The 18,857-nt window shown below is 53.2% G+C and overlaps 1 protein-coding gene across 5 annotated transcripts; it reads right to left on the bottom strand.

Annotated features, from left to right (window-relative positions):
- Positions 174–18,641, bottom strand: SRRM2 (serine/arginine repetitive matrix 2). Of its 5 annotated transcripts, none has more exon segments than NM_001244545.1 (15): positions 174–757; positions 845–955; positions 1,036–1,149; positions 2,232–2,516; positions 3,216–9,862; positions 11,025–11,223; positions 11,908–12,000; positions 12,173–12,223; positions 12,436–12,468; positions 12,578–12,640; positions 13,375–13,452; positions 13,628–13,792; positions 13,993–14,100; positions 14,988–15,261; positions 18,409–18,627. In NM_001244545.1, coding segments are annotated over 14 exon segments (8,199 nt in total). In that variant the 5' UTR covers positions 15,230–15,261; positions 18,409–18,627; the 3' UTR covers positions 174–747.

Below are 18,857 nucleotides of genomic sequence, written 5' to 3'. Positions count from 1 at the left end.
CTGGGGACAAAAGCTTTGGGGCACCACTTCCTCCGAGGCGCCCCTCTCCTGGCATAGTTTGATGCAGAACCACCCCCCCCCAGGGGGGCCCCACGGTCTATGGTGTCCTGGGCAAGGGCGGGGCTGTACAAAGAGCTCTTCTCCCGCCCTTAATAAACGCTCTATATGCCCACTTCCTGCATTTCTCATTTTTATTTGACAGAAAAAGTTGCTCTTGCTGTACAGATTTTAAAAAACCAAAAATGCCTTTAAGAAACGTGAAAAGTTGGGGGGAGGGCGTCACCACCTCACTGGGGAGCCAGGAGGAGCCAACTCATTTCAACTCCTGCTGCCCCTTCCTTCCAGAAACACCTCGCACAGGTTCCCAGGTCCCAACCATCATCCCCCCCCAGGAACTTGGGGGTTAAAGGGGGGGCAGTGCCTCCCAGGTCCTTTCTGACTCAAGACCTGGGAGCCCCAAACTGTCTGCTCCCCTCCCACAACTCCCATTCTCATTCCCACCCACCCCAACCCCCTAAAACATGTGAACCAGGAAAAACTCACAGAGATTTAACATTTCACAGGAACAAACAAAAAGGAAGAGGGAGAGAAAGAAGGGAGTCCTCCCCCCAAGGATGCTGCCAGGGTAAAAGGGGGGGGGGAGTGAGGAAGAGAAGGGCCCTCCCACAGCTCTGTCCGGGAGAAAGGGGGGCACTCCCTGCGGCTCCAGAATTTGGGGTGTGGTGGGGGTGTTCCCCACCACAAGATTCATGGAGACCTGAAAGAGAAAAACCATCAATGCAGACACAGGGCACCCCAGGCGGCCCCGGCGCTCTCAGAAGGGAGCGCGGCCCCAGACACCCACCTGGAGGAGCGGTGCCTCGCGGAGCGGGGGCTGGGTGTCTCCTTCCTGCGCTTGTGGCCTGGGGAGCGGCTGTCCCCACGCTGGCCTTTCCGGGAACCCCGTTCGCTGCTGCTGCAATGAAGGACAGACATGAGACCAGACAGGGGACAAGGCCAACCCCCTCCACCTTGCAGAACCGGTAGCGGCCATACCTCTGCTGGTCCCACGGCGCCGTCTGGGGTGAGGGGCGGCGGCGCTCTGCAGGTGAGTAGCTGAGGGACCTAGAGTCCCGCAGGGAGTCTATTGGCTTCCGGGGGCTGCGAGACCTGGGGGTCAGAGGAGGTCCCCATAGTGCCACACTCTCCCACACCCACCAGCCAGCACTCAGGACCACCCCCCCCAGGTCCTGACCACCAAACCTCACACCACATGGGACCAACCTCAGACCCACCTCCATCCGCTCACTCACCCATCCGCCCACACACCATCCGAGTGCCCAACAGGCAGGGCACGGGGTGCAGCGGGGGAGGCAAAGATAAAGACAGTCCCTGCCCTTGGAGGGGCTCAGTCTGATGGTGAAGGGAGGCCAAGAGAGGGTCGCTTGGCCCCATGTGTGGGAAGCAGCCCCGCAGGACCGGTGTACGCGGGTCTCGGGACCCAGGACAGGGAGCCACGGGGCAGGGGAGGGAAGGGGAGGGGCAGGGCAGTCTTCTTGAAGGTGCTGTTTGAGCAGAGTCTTGCAGAACGAGGAGTTCACCAGGCGGACAAGGGAATTCCAGGCAGGAGGAACAGCATGTCCAAAGGCATGGGGTTCTCCTTAGACTGCAAGGCGCCGAGTGTGGCTGGAGCACAGGGCATGTGTGGGGGCGGGCAGGAGAGGAGAACACAGGGCAGGCAAGGCCAGTTGGTGCAGAGCCTCACACGCCATTCCCGCAGAGGTGGGGCTTTATCCTGCAGGCCACAGGGCGTCCCGGAAGGATTTGTGGAGTGAAGGGAGTAACCAGATGTGCTTTTACAAAGATCCCTCTGGCTACATGTGGAAGAGAATGGCGTGGAGGCAGGGAGACAGGGAAGAGGCTGTGGATAGAGTCGGGAGAAGATGACGGTGGCCAGACCAGAGCCCTGGCAGTAGCAACGGGGACACTTAAAGGCTAGAATCCCTGGGACCAGGCTGCACGTCAGGGGCAGGGAGAGGAAGGAACCTAGGACTTCCCCGTTCTGGCTTGAGCACCCACTCGGATGGTGCAGCCCTCTGCCAGAACAGGGCACCACAGAGTCACAAGCAGGGAGAGGAGAACCCAACTCCTCCCGTACAACCAGACACCACAGACGAGTTCGACAGCCCGGCAGGGATCTCACACCCAGGGGCACGGCCCACCCCTTCCACCTCAAGCAAGGCAGCACTCACCTCCTCTCGCCAGGGGGTGGCTTCTTGGGGCTTGCAGGTTTGGGCAACGCCTGGGGGCCAGGCTTAGCAGGGGAGGGGGAGGAAGAAGTAGAGGAGGAAGAGGACGATGAAGAGGAGGAGGAAGAGGAGGAGGAAGAGGAGGAGGAGGAAGACGAGGAGGAGGAGGAAGACGAGGAGGAGCTGGAACTAGAGCTGCTAGACCGCCTCTTCCGCTTGGCTGGGGTCGGTTCTGGAGGACGGCCCTCTCGAACAGCCTCCTTCGGGGCTGGGGCGGGGCTGGGGACCCTGTGGGAGAAGAGGGTGTCACAAGGAGACAGGCTGCCCCAGCCCCAACCCTACCTTCCTTGGCCTGGAGGAACGGCAGTGGGGGAGGGGTGCCTGCGAGCGGCCCCGGGAGCTCTGCAAGCCTGAGCCGGTGACCTCCGCTAACGCGAGCAACAGGCTGGGGCCCGCAGCAAAAGGGATCAAGGTTAAACCTCAAGAATGTCCCTGATGGAGGATTAGGCCCCTGGGCTCAGGTGTGGAGGCCGAGCCGGGTGGTCGTCCTCGGAGAGGAGAGCCGCAGCCCGCAGCTTGCAGCTCGGGGAGGCCTGTGTGTTTGCGGGTTGGCTGGGGGGGGGCCGGCCTGCCTGGAGGCAGGGAGAGGGATAGGATGACCTCTGAAGATCCTTCCAGCCCAGGGAGTTCCTCTTGAGGTCTAACTGCCATCCCTCCTGCTGTAAAATTAAGTCCATTTCCTCTAGTTCTGTCCTCTGTAGAGACGGAAAACTCATCATTATCCTCTAGAGAAGTGAGCTTCGGAGACTTTCACCTGTCCCGCCCCTCCCACCATCGCCCCCGCCCCGCATTCTCTTCTACCCCGAGCTCAAGGGTCAGGGTCCCCATACCTCCTCAAGGAGCCAAGAACCTCTGCACAGGGCTTCTCCCTCCCGACCCCACCAGCCACCCCCAAAACCTGCCCGTGCAGTTCCCACAGCCCCTCACCTCTTCAGCGCTACCTCAGGTTGAGTGGGAAGGCTAGAGCCCTCCGAGTCACTAGAACTGGAGCCGGAGGAGGAGGACGACGAGGATGACGACGAGGACGACGACGAGGACGAGCTAGAGGAGGACGAGGAGGACGAACTCCGCCGCTCCTTTGCTGGCTGCAGGGCAGCCAACGCGGAAGGCTGCTGGGCCCCCGACGAGGCAGCTGGTTCCCCACCCTCCGGGTGGGGTGCCCCGGAGACAGAGCCAGAGAGCATGCCATTGTGGTCACCCGCAGAGGGCGTGGTCTTTGCCACAGTCCCAGAGGAAAGCGACTGAGCCCCCGTCATAGGGGTGGTCTGGGCAAGCAAAGATCGGGACTGGTCAGAAAAAGCCGATGGCACGGGGGACCTAGGCCGATCCTGAGCTAGAGAAAGAACAGGCTGTGAGGGAGCCTGGATCATTCTAGAGGCAGGAGACGGAGCCCGCTCAGATGTCATTCTAGACTGGCTCGGTGCTGATGGTGGGGTTCTGGACCTGGCCCTGTCAAGGAGTGGTGGTGAGGCTCGGCCACTAACACGCTCATAGGCAGACAGGGGCACTCGAGGGGTGGTGAGGTTTGCACCAGACAAGGCTGGAGCCATTCTAGCACTAGTGAGGTTTGCAGGGGCTAAGGCTGGAGGCGTTCTTGAGCTGGCAATATTCACGGCTGCGGCATGTGCAGATCTAGGACCCACCAGGTTTGCAGGGGCTGGAGCCTGGGGCGTTCTGGAGCTGGAGGGATAGTTTGCAGTAGTCGGGGGTGTGCCAGAGCCCGCGAGACTCAAAGCTGCCAAAGCAGCTGGGGTTCTGGCTCCTGCTAGGTTCACGGCTGAGGCTGTGGGGGTACGAGGGTCAGCCAGGTTCACGGCCGAAGGTGCTACGGCTGTTCTGGGGCTGGCCAAGTTCATGGCTGCTGCTGCAGCTGGGGTTCTTGAGTCGGCCAGGTTCACTGCTGTTGGGATGGCAGGTGTCCTGGCGCTGGCCAGGTTCATGGCTGCTGCAGAGGCTGCAGGGATCCTGCTGGCAAGGTTGGCAGCTGGAGCTGTTCTGAGACTCATGAGAGGCACTGGAGCTGGAACCTGGGACATTCTTGCAGCAAGACCAGCCGCAGACATGGACGGAGGCGGCCGAGCAGTGCCAAGACTGATGGCTGTCAGGGCAAGCGCAATCCTAGACTGCGCATGGTTTTCTGGCACAGACGCTCTTGGGTGATCAGGAATTCGGGGGCCTGGACCATCCATCATAGAACCCCCAGCTTGCTGTAGGACAGACATGGGGGTTCTAGAGCTGCCAAGGGGTTCAAGCATTCCAGGTGATCTACAGCGGTCCAGAGGAGTTGGTGACATGCTAGGACGACTGAAGCAGCTCATCCTGGAGCTATTGAGAGCTACCGGAGGTGTGCGAGAACCAGAGTGATTCCTTGTTGCTGGAGGAGTAGCAGAACGAGAACGATCAGAACTACTTCCAGATGCAGATCGTCTGCGGATAGCTGGAGGAGATCTTGTTAAGGACCGTTTGCCCCGAGCTGCACGCGGAGTACGGGATCTAGAACGGCGGCGAATAACCAGTGGGGAGCGGCTTCGAGAACGCTTGCGTGGCAACAGTGGGGTTCTAGACCGAGAGCGGCGACGAATAGCTGGAGGAGTTCGGGACCTGGATCGACGGCGTGTCATCTGAGAGGTTCGAGAACGGGACCTTCTTCGAGTTACCGGAGAGGTGCGAGATCTCGATCTCCTACGGGTGACTGGGGATGTTCTGGATCTCGACCTTCTGCGAGGGATAGGTGAAGTTCTGCTTCGAGATCGCCTTCTGGTTACTGGTGGAGTCCTAGATCTCGACCTTCTCCGAGTCACTGGTGGAGTTCTAGAGCGGGAACGCCGACGAGTAGGTGTCCTGGACCTCGAACGCCGGCGAGTTACCGGTGGTGTTCTGGACCTGGATCGCCTTCGACTCACAGGGGAAGCTCTCGATCGAGATCTTCGTCTAGTCACTGACGTCCTGGACCTTGACCGTCTCCGACTGACTGGTGATGTTCGAGACCTGGACCTACGTCGGCTGACCAGAGGTGTTCTGGACCTGGATCTCCGGTGAGCGGCTGGAGAGGCTCGAGACCTGGAGCGCTTCCACCGGGCTGGTGATGTGCGTGAGCGGGAACGCTTCCGACTGGTTGGGGGTGTCCGAGAACGGCCTCTTCGGCGTCGAGAGGAGGTTCGGGAACTCTCCTGCCGGGCAGGAGACCTTGAATGATAACCAGAGCCTCCCCTCCGCCGCCGAGTAACCCGAGACCTCGATCGGCTCCGCTGTCTCCTCCGAGAGGTTGACTGAGAAGATCCAGACCTGTCCCGACGCCGGGTTGTTCTGGTCTTCTCCCTTCTCGAGCGGGAACGGGACCTCTGGAGCCCACGAGGCTTTGGTGAAGGAGAACGGCCTCTCCTTGAAGTTGTCTTAGTGGGTGGAGATGAAGCTGAACGCCGCCGGCGTGAGGATCTCGACTTTTCAGCTGGCTCTGGCGAAGACACTGAGGGACTTCTTCGGCGTCTTGGGGGAGTTCTAGAGCGGGTCTCTGGTGAGGATGAGGCTGAGCGGCTTCTACGGGAGAGCCTGGTCTTCCTAGGCAGCTCAGGAGATGATCGAGAGCTGCGGCGGCGAGGTGGAGAGCGAGACTTAGTCTTGGGCTCTGGCGATGACCTAGAGCTTCTTCTAGCAGTCCTGGATTTGGGTGGGTGTTCTGGAGAAGACTCCGAACTGCTGCTTCCTTCAGGAGAAGGGCCTCTGCCTTTGCTGGATGAACCTGATCTGCTTCGTCTAGGAAGGACACGAGGGGCAGGAGCCTTGGGTTCGGGAGAAGAATCAGAACCACTCTGTGCCCTGGGTGCCACCCCCGGCTTATCTTTATCTTCAGGGGATGAACTACGCCGAGGAGAAGGCTGAGATTTGCTGTCGACCTCTGGAGAGGATCCAGAGCCACTCCTTGGTCTAACTGACATTCGTGTCTTAGCTTTAGAATCTGGAGAAGACTCTGATTCACTCCTCTCCTGAGGGGAAGCACTGGGTTTCCCATCAAGTTCTTGAGAAGATCCAGACCGACGTCTCTGCCCCAGCGGAGTCCTAGCCACAGTCTTCTGTTCCACTGATGATTCTGACCCACTTCTCTCTCTCTGAGGACTAAGACACTTGTTGTTGAGCTCTGGGGATGATGGAGACCGACTCCTTGGCCTAGGAGTCTGAGGCAAAATTTTTGGTTCTGGAGAAGAATCACATTCACTTCTCCCCCTGGATGGTGTTCTAGGTATATCTTTCATCCCAGGAGAAGACCCAGATAAACTGTGCCTTGAGGGAGTCCCAGACCCATCTCTCAGTCCTGGGGATGACCCAGACCGGCTTCTCTGTGAAGGGGTTCTGGGTAAACCATCTTTCAGTTCAGGAGAAGACGTGGAACTACTTCTTCCCCTTGAGGGTGTTCGGGGTACAGCATCAAGTACTGGCGAAGAGACACTCTGATTTGAGGACATTCCTGCTTTTTCCACCGCATCTGGGGATAACTCTGAACTGCTGCGTCTGGAGGACCTTGTTGATTCTTTCATGTCGAGAGATGGATCTGTCTCCAGCTGATTAGGAAAAGGTCCATTCAAATCTTTACCCTCAGGAGAAAACTCAGTGCTCATCTCTGCAACAGGGCCTGAGTTTCTAAATTCTGAAGGTGATCCAAAACTATTCTCCCTGGGAGGGGAGCTAGACAGTTCTTTACGTTCTGGAGAAAACTGCGGCCCACTCCAAGTTGAGGCTACCGCAGGGACTTCTTCCACAGAAGCCTGCAACTGTCTCTGGTCAAGAATCAAAGAGACAGCAGATCTTCCTTCTATTTCAGGAGATGATTCAAAGTTACTTCTGGCCATTTCTTTAAGTTCTGGAGATAAATGGGGCAGGATCTGGCTTGAGGATTCTTCAGCTTTCTCTGTCACCTCCATTGATTCCTCATCTTGGCTTGACTTAGCTAACACACTACTCTGGTCTTTTGTATCTGGAGATGACCCGACACCACCTCTTTCCCTCGAGGCAGTTTCAGGGGTGTCTCTGATTACTGGTGAAGATTCAGGCCTGTCCTGAACCAAAGGAGAACTCAGTTTGTCTCCTGGTCTTGGAGATGATGCAGTGACATCCTCCTGAAGGACTGAGCCAGTTTTTTCTTTTGATTCAGAAGACTCTAATCTACCCCGCCCCAGAAGAGACTTAGAGTCCAATGCAGGATATGGAGAAGAATCAGAATGGGTCCTGACCTGCTCAGGAGACAGTCCAGATTTCAGCTTAGGACTTGTTGACAATTCGCTTCTATCTTGTCTTGTTGGAGGTTCCAGCTCAGTGACTGGAGATGGGGACCTGCACCGACCACCCTTTGGAGATGTTTGAGATTTGCTCTGCAGAGATGGAGATTCAGAATGACTCTGTCTCATTTCTGGACTTGAAGTAACAGATCTGGGATCTGGTGAAGATGGAGACCGTCCTTTCTGTTGCAAAGATGAACTGAAATAGCTCTCGCCAGGTGGTGTACTAGACTTTACTCCCGGACAGAAGGAGAAGGATCCAGAGCAACTCTGTGCTGGTGAATCTGTAGACTTCTCTTGGGAACATGGTGACTTTGACTCAGGAAGATTATGCCCTGGTGGAGTTTGGGGTTTTGCTTTGGGGCACGGCGAAGTAGACCCTGAGTGACTTTGCAGCAGTGGTGTTTCCGGTTTCACTTTGGTATCTGGAGATGGGGACCTAGAACGGCTGTTTCTTTGCAACAATCTAGACTCTACCTTGGAGCATGGAGACTCTGATCTGCTTTGCCTTGGAGGAGTTTTAGATGTCACTCTACTAGGACTTGGAGAAGAGAAGCCAGAACGGCTCTGGACTGGTGACATGACCGCCTTCACTTTGGGTTGTGGAGATGATGACCCAGATCGGCTCCGTCTTGGAGGTGAGCTAGATTTCACTCTAGGAGAAGACTCAGAGCAGCTATGTCTCAAAGGGGTCCTGGACTTCACCTCAGGGTCAGGTGATGACTCAGAATGGCTCCGTCTCTGTGGTGTTGCAGATTGTTCATTTGCCTGAGGACTTGTTACGGACCCCTGCCTCGGTGGTGTTCCAGATTTCACTTTAGGTTGAGGAGATGAACTGGAACGACTTTGTCTTGATGGCGTTTTAGACTTCTGATGAGGAGGCAGAGAAGAACCAGAGCGACTTCGCCTTAGCGGTGTTCTACCTTTAGGCTGGGATGATCCAGAGCGACTGCGCCTTGGTGGTGTCTGAGACTTTTGTTTAGGGCATGGAGAGGACCCCGAAAGGCTTCGTCTCAAAGACAAGTGAGATTTTGCTTTGGACCTTGGTGAAGAGAGAGACCTGCTCCGCCTCGAAGAAACTCGTGATTTTTTCATTTCTGGGCTTGAGTTGGACCTGCTCCTTCTCTGAGATGTTCTGGATTTGTTCTTCCGCTCTGATGATGAGCCAGACCTGCCTCTTCTTTGTGGCGTTCTAGAGTGAGATCTTCCCCGTCTTGCTAGACTTCTACTGTGCGACCTTCTTCTTGTTGGTGTCCTAGACCGAGATCTCCCTCTCCTGGCTGGTGTTCTAGAGCGAGACCGACCACTTCTTCTAGCTGGGGTTCTGGAGCGTGACCGCCCACGCCTGGCTGGGGTTCTGGAGCGTGACCGCCCACGCCTGGCTGGGGTTCTGGAGCGTGACCTGCCACCTCTCCTGGCTGGTGATCTACTACGAGACCTCCTTCGTACTGGTGATCGGGTCCTAGATCTGCGCCTAGCAGGGGTTCTAGACCGAGACCGGCCCCTTCGGGCTGGTGTTCTAGAACGAGATCTGCGCCTGGTGGGTGTTCTAGATCGTGACCTCCTCCTGGTGGGTGTCCTAGACCGAGACCGGCCCCTTCGGGCTGGTGTTCTAGAACGAGATCTGCCCCTAGTGGCAGGGGATCTAGAGTGTGACCTGCCTCGTCTTGCTGATCTGGACCTGCCTCTTCTCTGTGCATTTCTGCTCCTGGACCAGCCTGGTCGCTGAGGGGACCTAGAGCGGCCACGGCGCTGGGGGCTTCTAGACCGTCCCCACCTCTGTGCAGACCGGGACCTACGCCACTGAGGTGACCGGGACCGAGAATGACCTCTCTTTGTAGGGGTTCGTGACCGAGATCGCCCCCTCTTAGTGGTAGTAGGGCTACGAGACCTCCCCACCCTACGAGAAGGAGTATGAGAATGTGACTTATCACGCTTTGCTCGGCCACGTGAGCGACTTTTAGGTGTAGGAGAAGAAGAAATCTCTCGGCGGGACCCAGAAGCTGGTACAGGTTTAGGACTTTCAGGGGAAGAGCTGGCATGTCGAGAAACTTTAGTAGGTTGAGGGGATGGTGGACAGCTCTCTGAAGATGAATGGGGAGGTTTCTCAGGAGACTTAGGTGGTGAATGGCCCTGGGTTGGTGAAGCCTCAGATGGGGGGTTCACTGGCTCCTGACTTAAGGGGGTTGTTGCAAGGGGTTGTGGGGAGCCGCCATGTTGCTCAGCAAGGAGCGGAGTAGGAGCAGGTGGTTCAGGCCCTGTGCTGCTCCTTTCCGGAGAGGGGCTAGATCGAACTGCAGATTTCTAAGAGTAGAAAAGAGAGTAAGGATAGGCATATGTAAGCACCAAAACTTCCCATCACCTGTAAGATCCCAACCCCCTTTCCAATGAAACATTTCCTCTACAAACCCCATTATACCAACTTGTCCTTTTCCTCACCACAAGCAGTCACATCATCCAATAACAAGAAATCAAATACTTTAAAAAACAGTGAGAAACAAAGATATAGTCTGTGACCTCAAGTGTTTTATAACCTAGACAAAGAACAGAAAGCTAACTACCATTACTACCATTTCACAACAACCATCATAAAATGCTGAGTGCACAAAGAGTATTTTTAAATGGTGAGATAAAACACTTTCCCAAAGTGACTCACTTCACTGCTAAAAAAATAACTATATTTAAGTAAAAGAACAAAGACAAAGGTTTGAAAACATGATTTACGTGAACATGAAAAGACTAGGATAAAGTACTGAAAAACAGGAAAAGCAACCTAGTTATAACAGCCTTAAATATAGCTAAGGCAAGAGCAATATAAAGTAAATTAAGTCTCTGAAGCAGCCCAACTTGTAGTTTAGAAAAGTAACTTCTGGATAACACAGAATGAGCGACAACCAGCATTTAAAAAACAGACACTAAAGAAGTGCCCATTGCGGCTCAGCAGTAATGAACCCAACTAAGGAGGACACGGGTTCAATCCCTGGCCCCATTCAATGGGTTAAGGATCCAGTGCTGCCCTGACCTACGGTGTAGGTCACAGATGCAGCTTGGATCCCAAGCTGCTGTGGCTGTGGCACAGGCCAGCAGCTGCAACTCCGTTATGACCCCTGGCCTGGGAACTGCCATATGCTGCGGACCTAAAAGGAAAAACAAAAACCATACGAACAGATACTAGCAAGGTTAATAAGCAATAAAAAACTTTTGTTCAAGTTCTATCAATGTACATGTACAAACAGGATAGTGATGTAAAACCTAGTAATAACCACTCAAGTCTGAAAGACACAATTTAATGGATTTTGCAGATCTGGAAGAGAACTTGATGAGTGACTGAAACACATGCAGAAAACAAAACTCATTCCACTTCTCTTAATGAGTTCTCAGTTCTCTTTCACTTCAAATACCTATATCCTAACTAAAACCATAGCCCTGAAACCCAATGAACACATCCATTAACTCAGGAACTCACCTCCTTCTTGTCTTTACCCTTGTCCTCATAAGGACTGCCAGGCTGTTTTGCAGAAGGCTCCGAGCTACTAGGCTGCCCGGTGTTGGCAGTACCTGGTTCCCTGGAAGGCGCATCTCCCTCCCCTCGATGCCCAGAAGTAGGGGAAGGGCTTCTGCCAGTCAAGGTAGTTGTATGGGTTTTTGCTGCAGCACTTCGAGACCTGAGGGGGGTAATTGAGGATGGGAAAAGAGGAAGGAAATCAGTTCAGGGGAGAATGGAAAACCCCCTCCCCAGCTCCCATCCACCTTTCCTGACTACAACCCTTTTCCAAGAAATCTCTTATTCACAAGATTCAAATCACTCATACTGAAATTCAAGTCCAGTTCGCTTCGTTCCTTCTCCTCTCAGCATCAATCCCCAAAGATGTTCTCCCTCTACCCCTTCATGTTTACCTCCCCCAGACCCCCCAAACCCCTCCACCCAGTCCATTCCCTACCCACTTCATTCACAACTCACCTCTGAGCCCACCTCCTTCAGGAAGCCTTCCCCGATTAAGGAAGCCAGGGTAAGGATTCCTTCCTCCCCCAGACACCACGAACAAACCACCACCCCCCCTATTCTGGCAGTCCATATACATCAGAACAAAACAAAACAAAAAAATAACAAAATAAAATAAAATGAACAAAAGAACAAAAAACAAAAACAAAAACAAAAAAAAAAAAAGAGAAGGGGAAATGTTTATGTCTGTCCATCCTGATGCTTTAGCCTGTCAGCTCCTAGAGGGCAGGGACCGTGTCTTCCGAATGGTCTGTGCAGCGCCTAGCACACCGTGGGCGCTCAATAAATATTAAATTGATTAACCCACATGTCCCTCTCCCTCCCCGCCTCTTGGACCACACCTTACCGACTTCGAGAAGTATCAGAAGAGGAAGCAGAGTCAGCAGAAGTTGAACGATGGGCCCGTCGGCTCTTGGGAGCTGGAGTCGTACTTCGAGACCTGAAGGGAGACCACCGCCACAGCTCAGGGTGCTGAGCTGTCACACCCGCAGTAGAGTCCCCTCATCTGTCTCTCAAGCTTCTACCAGTCGGGGACATAACTAAGTCAACCCTATCCCCAAGGTGGCACACATCTACTCTAATCCCCCGCTAATTCACACAAACTCACTCACCGCTTCCGCTTCTTGTCCTTAGATTTACGTTTGCTCTTTGGAGTAGGAGACCTGGGAAATAAGGCAAGGTTATTTAAAATGACAATCATTCTTAAAGAAAGAAAGAAAATGAAAAGTGAGAAAGAACTGAGTTGACAGCAGGAGATCAAGAAATTGAACTTTATTCCAAGGAGAAAAAAACCCCTCGGTGAGTAAGCAAGGCCATCGAACAATGGCTCGCTGCTCCGTGCGCCACTATGTACCCTATGCCACAGAGCTCTCACCTATGCTTCCTTTTCTTGGATTCAGATTCTGACCTGTTGGAAAAGAAAAAAAAAAACAAAAACAAAAACATAAAACATAAACCATTGCCTATGCCTGGACTCACCAACCCTCTCTGATACTCCATGTACTCCCACCTCATACCTGTGCTTCTTCTTCTTAGAGCTCTTCTTCCTCTCTCGTCGAGGAGAGCTGCTCTCCGACCTGCTGAAGAGGGGGTTGAGAAACAGTCATTCCGCGTGGCTCCTTCCCTGGCCTGCCCACTCACCCACTTAAAATCTGTCTCAAGAAAGGCTTCTGAAACACAGAACAACTCCAATTATCACCAATGTACTAGGCCTAAGCCCAGGACTTATTCTCCAAGAAGTGTAGGTACCTCCTACTAATACCAGGAAACCTCAAAATGGTAACAGCAACAACAAAAAACCCTCAACAAATCCAAAATGCTCCTGACCAGTTCTGCAGAGCTGCAGGATCAACCAACCCTTCCCCAATGAGGCAGCATACACTATTTCTTTTCCCAGCTGAGACCCGAAGGATAACTCCCTCTCCCCTGACTTTTCTGACAACTCTCTCCTGATTCCTAGAAACAAGAAGAGTGCCTATCTTGGCTCAGTGATAACAAACCCGACTAGTATCCATGAGAATGCAGATTCGATCCCGGCTCTGCTCAGCAGATTAAGGATCTGGTGTTGTCATGAGCTGTGGTATAGGTGGCAGATGCGGCTCGGATCCCAAGTAGCTGTGGCTGTGGTGTAGGCCTGCAGCTGAAGCTTTAATTTGACCCCTAGCCTGGGAACTTCCATATGCCAAGAGTGTAACCCTTAAAAAAAAAAAAAAAAAGAATTCTCTACTGCCAGAGAGAGAGAGACAGTGAGAAGACATGACAGCATGACAGGATGGGTCTCCTGGCTACCAGAATAACTTCCGAACTAACTTACCGTCCTCTATCTTTCTTCTTTTTCTTCTTCTTTTGCTTTGGCGTTGGTGAACGAGAACTGCTAGACTCTCGGACAAGGCTAAGCAAAGATAAAAAGAGGCAGAAATGGGTGCTAAGACAAATCTTGTTAGACGTTTCAACTTTAGAAAAACAAGATGTCAAGAATTTGAGAATACCTCACCACCACCACCACCAAACCCAGAATGCTTAGAATTAGGATGAGAAACTGACACTGGCTCCTTGGTCTTGTGTACCTGTAAGGTTTGGGAGGCTCAGGAGCTGGTTGTTTAGCTTCTCGAGCACGACGCTGAGGATCAAAAGAGCTGCCATCCACATAGGAATCACTAATGCCAAAGGCAGCTCGGAGTCGCTCGTTCTTCTTCTCGTTCAGTTCTGCCAACTGGTGAGTCTCAGTTACCCTAGAAAAAAAAAAGGTCAAAGGTCTGAAGGAGACAGAGAACAAAAAGCAGAGTTATGTTCACACAATTGTAGACAGGAACCAGACAGGCAGGAAGAAAAAGACGATGAGAGAAGGAAGAAAGGTCCAAGGTAAGGACAGAGAAGACAAAAGCAGAGCAGAATAAAACCCAGAGAAAACCCAAGAGAGGAAAACACTCACGCTGGCCTCTGCCCTGGGGTCTCCTCCTTGCCCCCAGGGTTCACATCCTTCTCCAGCAACATGAGTCGAAAGGTCGCCACTTTCTCCTGAATTTGCTGTTCCTCGTACCTGAAGGACAAATCCCTTTGGGGTTAGAACTCAACTAGTTGACTCTCCCCAGTCCCTAGTTCAAGGTTCCCTCATTCCCAGCAGGATCCCCCTTCCTCTCCATGCACACGTAACTTTTCACTCACTGTCACCCAAAGGGCCCCTCTACTAAATCCTGCTCTTCTGTCATCTTTCTGCCCTCCACTTACTATACCCTCTAGAACAGTGGATTTTAAACATGCTACACTCCAGGCCAAGAGAGGAAAGTTAAGCAGGGTTCCAGGTGTTCCTCCTCAACTTCAACAAAAACAGGTCTTTCATTTCCTGGGATTCAAAAGTAGCATGCATTATATAAAAGGGACGCCACTGAAGTTTGAAAACCACTGCTCTAAAAGGTTTTCTGCCTGTTTTTTCTGAATGCACTCCTTCAGAATTGCACTTCCCTACCCAACCCATGATCCCCCCTATCCAGGTATAACTCCAACTCCTATTCTCCTGCCTTTGCTACTTACTCTCCAAGGCCTCAATCCTTAAATCCATTTTTGTCCCTTTACTCTACCAATAACACCACGTATCAGCTTACCTAACTCATGTCTCTGGCCTTGTCTGCTTCCCCACCACTCCCTTAAAGCACATTTTTGTTCTTCAATGGCCCCCCTCTTTCCCCATGTGCCTCCAGCTAAATAATTCCAACTCCCTCAGGTTCCCTTTCGTGTTCCAGACACAGGTTCCTCACCTCCCACTGAACTGTCCCTTAACTCCTTTCAATTCACAGGATCCTTTACCTCCTCCCCTCCTGCAACTCCACTCCAGGCCTCTTTCAACCAGCCCTAAGCTCCCTACATCCCACCTAACGCCCCCAGCTCTGCACTCACTCAGTGCTTGGCTCTCCCCCGGCCCTCCCTCACCCCTGCTCTTCCATCATCTCCTCCAGCTCGAGGCATCGCAGCTCCACGCGCCGCTTGCGCTCGTGGTCCAGGATGTCAGGATTAGGCCGCTTCACCAGGGCAGCCTCCAGGCGCCGCAGTTCCTCCTCTCCCTTGTAGTCAGGCCGCTCACCCCGGCGGCCCCGCACCAGGGACAGGTTGCGCTGGACGTAGCCGTTGGTGCCGCTGCCCCGGGGCGTCGGCAGCCCGATCCCGTTGTACATGGCCCCGTGCCCGGGGGGGGGCACCACCGCTCCTGAAGGGGAGCGGGGAGACACGGGTCAGGCCCCTGGCCCCAAACTAACCACTCACCACCACCCAAATCCCTGCTCTTCTTCAATCCTATTTCAAAATGTAACTCCACACTAAACCTTTAGCTGCATGATCCTCCTGGTCTCCCAAGAAAAGCCTTTCTTCATCCTTGTCACTCTGCATTCCTTCCACGAAATCACAGCCCAGCCCTACAACCTTTTCCCTCACCGCGTGAAAGCCATTCCTGTTTGCAGCTCGTTCTTTTCCCACCCCAAAGATACTATTTATCCCAAATTTCTCCACACTGTCCTTTTATTCTCCCTTGGCCCAACTAACTCCTAACCCCTGGCAACTGAGGCCTCCAAACTGGGCACAACAAACACCAAAGAAAGATCTGTGGCACCCAAGGGCCTGCATTCCAAGTTTAAAGACTGTTCTAAGAATTGACCTAAAGATTTCATGCTACCCTGAAAGTACCCTGAAATTATGAATACAAATCGACTAAATAGCCCCTAAGTATTCAAACAAGTGGCCCAGACTAAAGGCCAGCACGAACATCCGAAACACATGAACCTTGATTTGTATATAACCCTCACACCTCACCTCCCAGACAAGGGGCCGCTTCCTATTAACTATCCCAACTGACGTGGATTCCTTCCCAACAGGCTTTCTCGTGTGGTGTGTGGCTCCCAAGTCTCACCAGTTCCTGATAAATATTAATTTTCAACTCAATTCTCTGAACACATCAAACTAGCCTGCCCTGTTTCAACTGTCCCCTTCTCTACATTCCTTCCCCTACCCTTACTCAGAAAACTCCCACTCTTCGTACCTCACATTCGTTACATCAGCTTTCCCTAAGAGTCCCAGGACCTCACTTCCTGGCTTCCTCCTCCAGCCCTCCTCGCCCTCTCACTCATCATCCTGCACCTGCCACCAGAACTTCTACCCTCTCAACCTGTCCCAACCCGGGTGTGGCTCTGAAGAGCCCTCAAACCCTAGTTTTTCTGATTAAATTTCTTGGCTAAATATACTCTATTCCTTTCTCCTGCTATATATTTTTTTTCTCCAACTCATCCTGTCAAAGGTAGTTTTCACAGGGGAAATGTGTGAGGGAAACAACCCCAGGAACGAACCCAAGGAACAAAGGGAGAAAGTAGTGAAAGCAGAGGGGAAAAAAAATATATATAACTGGATAAAAGGGAAGGCTTCATTTTAGAAACCCCCAGAAGGAACATCTGGATGAAGGTACTAAAAGCCCTCCCCACACCTAAGTGGAGAGAGATGTTGACTGAAATGGCAATGGCCCAACTCTAACAATTTGGAGCCCCTTAACCCTCAACTCTAAGGTTGGGACTCTGTTCAATCCCAATTGCAGACTCTGGAGGGAAAAAAAAAAAAAAATCCCTACTGGGGTAAAGGAGTGACACATAAAGCTAAATCTACGAAAAGTCAGTGGAACTATATGAAAATAAATGAAAACCTTTATAGCATATGAAATCCTTCAACCTCCATTTTTATCTTTTTTTTTGTTATTTTTCTCCGCCCCACTCTAAACCTAAGTCCTCTTTGGCTTTCTATACCCTACTTGGTTTCTGCTTCCCTTGCAGAACGCTTCTGATCTGCAATTAATTCTTCAACTCAACCATTCACCCACACTTCCATACCTCCTCACACAATAATCCTCCCACTCCCTGGAGAAGGAAAACCAGTAGATGATAAGCGTGCACTTTAAAATCTATTAAGTCACAACAGATGGGAACGCTTATAGGGAATGAGCCAATAACGAAGCCACAAACACACCATTCAAGACGGCGCTCAAAACATTTTAAGAACGAATAGACAAAAAAGTGTATCAACAACACACACAGATCATCAAAACCACATAAGGATTCTTAAACTGGGGTTCGCAGTCTGTGCATATGCAAAAAATCATCACCCAAGCATGCGGCAAAAAAGCAAAAGCAAGCTGCAAAGAAAGACGAAAGGGAGGTTTTTTTACTGTTGGAAAATCATCACAGTACCAAACTAACTAAGCAGAAAGGAGTTTCAAAATCCAATAATACGGTATTTAAGAAGAGAAATGCACCAAAAGGGGTGGGGAGTGTGCAGAAAAATGGACCTGAGTAACAGCGCAATAAGCTCAGTACAGGAGCAGTGTGGTAGCTGAGTGGACACTAGGCAGCCCAGAAAACGAAAATACTCGCTCAGGAAGAAATCCAAACTCACACACTCAGGAGAAGAAAAAAAACACAAAACACTTTCTCAATTTTTCGACCCAAAATATATCTTAAAGAGGCGTCTGAGAGGAAACCAAAAACTAGAAGACTTGGGCGCCAAATGAAGACAAAGTCCAGCGTTTCCTGAGGCTGGCAGCCTCTTCCCTAACTTTAACATAACTTTTTGGTAAATAACAAAACACGGGGAAAGAGGAAAGAAAGAGAAGGAGCGAAAGAAACAAAAGAAAAACTGAGAAAGCAGTACATGGCCTGCCTCTACGTACCTAGACTGAAGGACTTTTTTCCTAAACGTTTCCCTTTTTTAACGCTTCAAGACAGAGAGTAACGCATCCGAACTGTCTTAAATCTCTTGGGCGTTTAAGTTCAAGGCCTTCTCTGCACTGGCTGAGCCACCAGGGCCTATTTTCGGCCTTGAGGGAGAGGGAGGGGGCTGAGCGGCGCCCCGTAGTCTGGGAGGCTCAAGGCCGGACCACAAGCCTCCGGGAGGGACGGGTTGACCAAACCGAGAGGCTCAGGGGTGAGGAGCCGGGAGCGCCCCCCCCCGGCGCGCCGCCGCCGCCCCCTCCCCGCCGAGAAAATGTCGGCAAGGACAGCTGCAGGAGGGCCTCCCGGCCGCACGCGCTGGGGAGCCGGGAAGCCGAGTCGCGCGCTCCCCCCTCCTCGCCGAGAACGCGCGCGAGGCCGAGGGCAGTCGGCGGCGCGCGCCGTTACCATGGGGGAGGGGAGGAGGAATAAAGACCCGCGCGCGGTAAGAACCCCGAGGAGGGGGAAGGGAAGGCAGGCAAGCGAGAACGTCCGCACGAGCTAGGGGTGGCCAGCGCGCGTGCGCGCGGCGGCCTGAGCCGTTCTCCGCGCGCTTTGGCCTAGCGCCGGGGCCGCCGCCCCTCCCCCACCCGGCTCGCGCGCTCCCTCACCCGCCGCCGCCGCCTCCGCCCGCCGCTTCCGAGGGGGAGAGCTGTTGCCGCCGCCGCCGCTCGAGGTCCTGAGTCCCTCGGCGCCTGGAGTCGCCGCCTTGCCTCCCCGGTCCGCCCGTCTCAGCCGACACAGACGCCTCCTCGCTTCCTCAGGGGCCGCAGCGGGCTCCGACTGCGCCACTCGCACCCCGCCTGGGCCGCGCTGCACGTCAGCACGACGGACTAAGAACGTCAGCACGCTACCGCGCGCGTCGCAGGGCACGCCGGGAGCCGTAGTACTCTCCACGGCCTTGTGCGCAGGCGCCGAGACTGCACCGGGAAGTGTAGTTAATTAAGGCCCGAGGGAAGGGCAACTCCGTTGTCGAAGAACTATGATTCCCGTCGGCCCGTTGCCGACGCGGTCGGAGGAGCGGACCGAGAATGCAAGCAACGCATTCTCGACAGTTTCC

Source organism: Sus scrofa, chromosome 3 (assembly GCF_000003025.6).
Source record: "Sus scrofa isolate TJ Tabasco breed Duroc chromosome 3, Sscrofa11.1, whole genome shotgun sequence".
In the NCBI taxonomy this organism is placed as follows: Eukaryota; Metazoa; Chordata; class Mammalia; order Artiodactyla; family Suidae; genus Sus; species Sus scrofa.
This window is presented reverse-complemented; position numbering and strand designations above follow the sequence as displayed.

What these genes read in the sequence shown, in the direction of transcription:
- SRRM2 (XM_021085637.1), bottom strand. Translation starts at nt 15,229, where the DNA reads ATGTACAACGGGATCGGGCTGCCGACGCCCCGGGGCAGCGGCACCAAC. An exon ending in TCTAAGAAGAAGAAGCACAG is followed by an intron (nt 12,469 to 12,577) that starts GTATGAGGTGGG and finishes CTTTTCCAACAG; the next exon opens with GTCAGAATCTGAATCCAAGA. An exon ending in GCGCCGTGGGACCAGCAGAG is followed by an intron (nt 956 to 1,035) that starts GTATGGCCGCTA and finishes CCTTCATTGCAG; the next exon opens with CAGCAGCGAACGGGGTTCCC.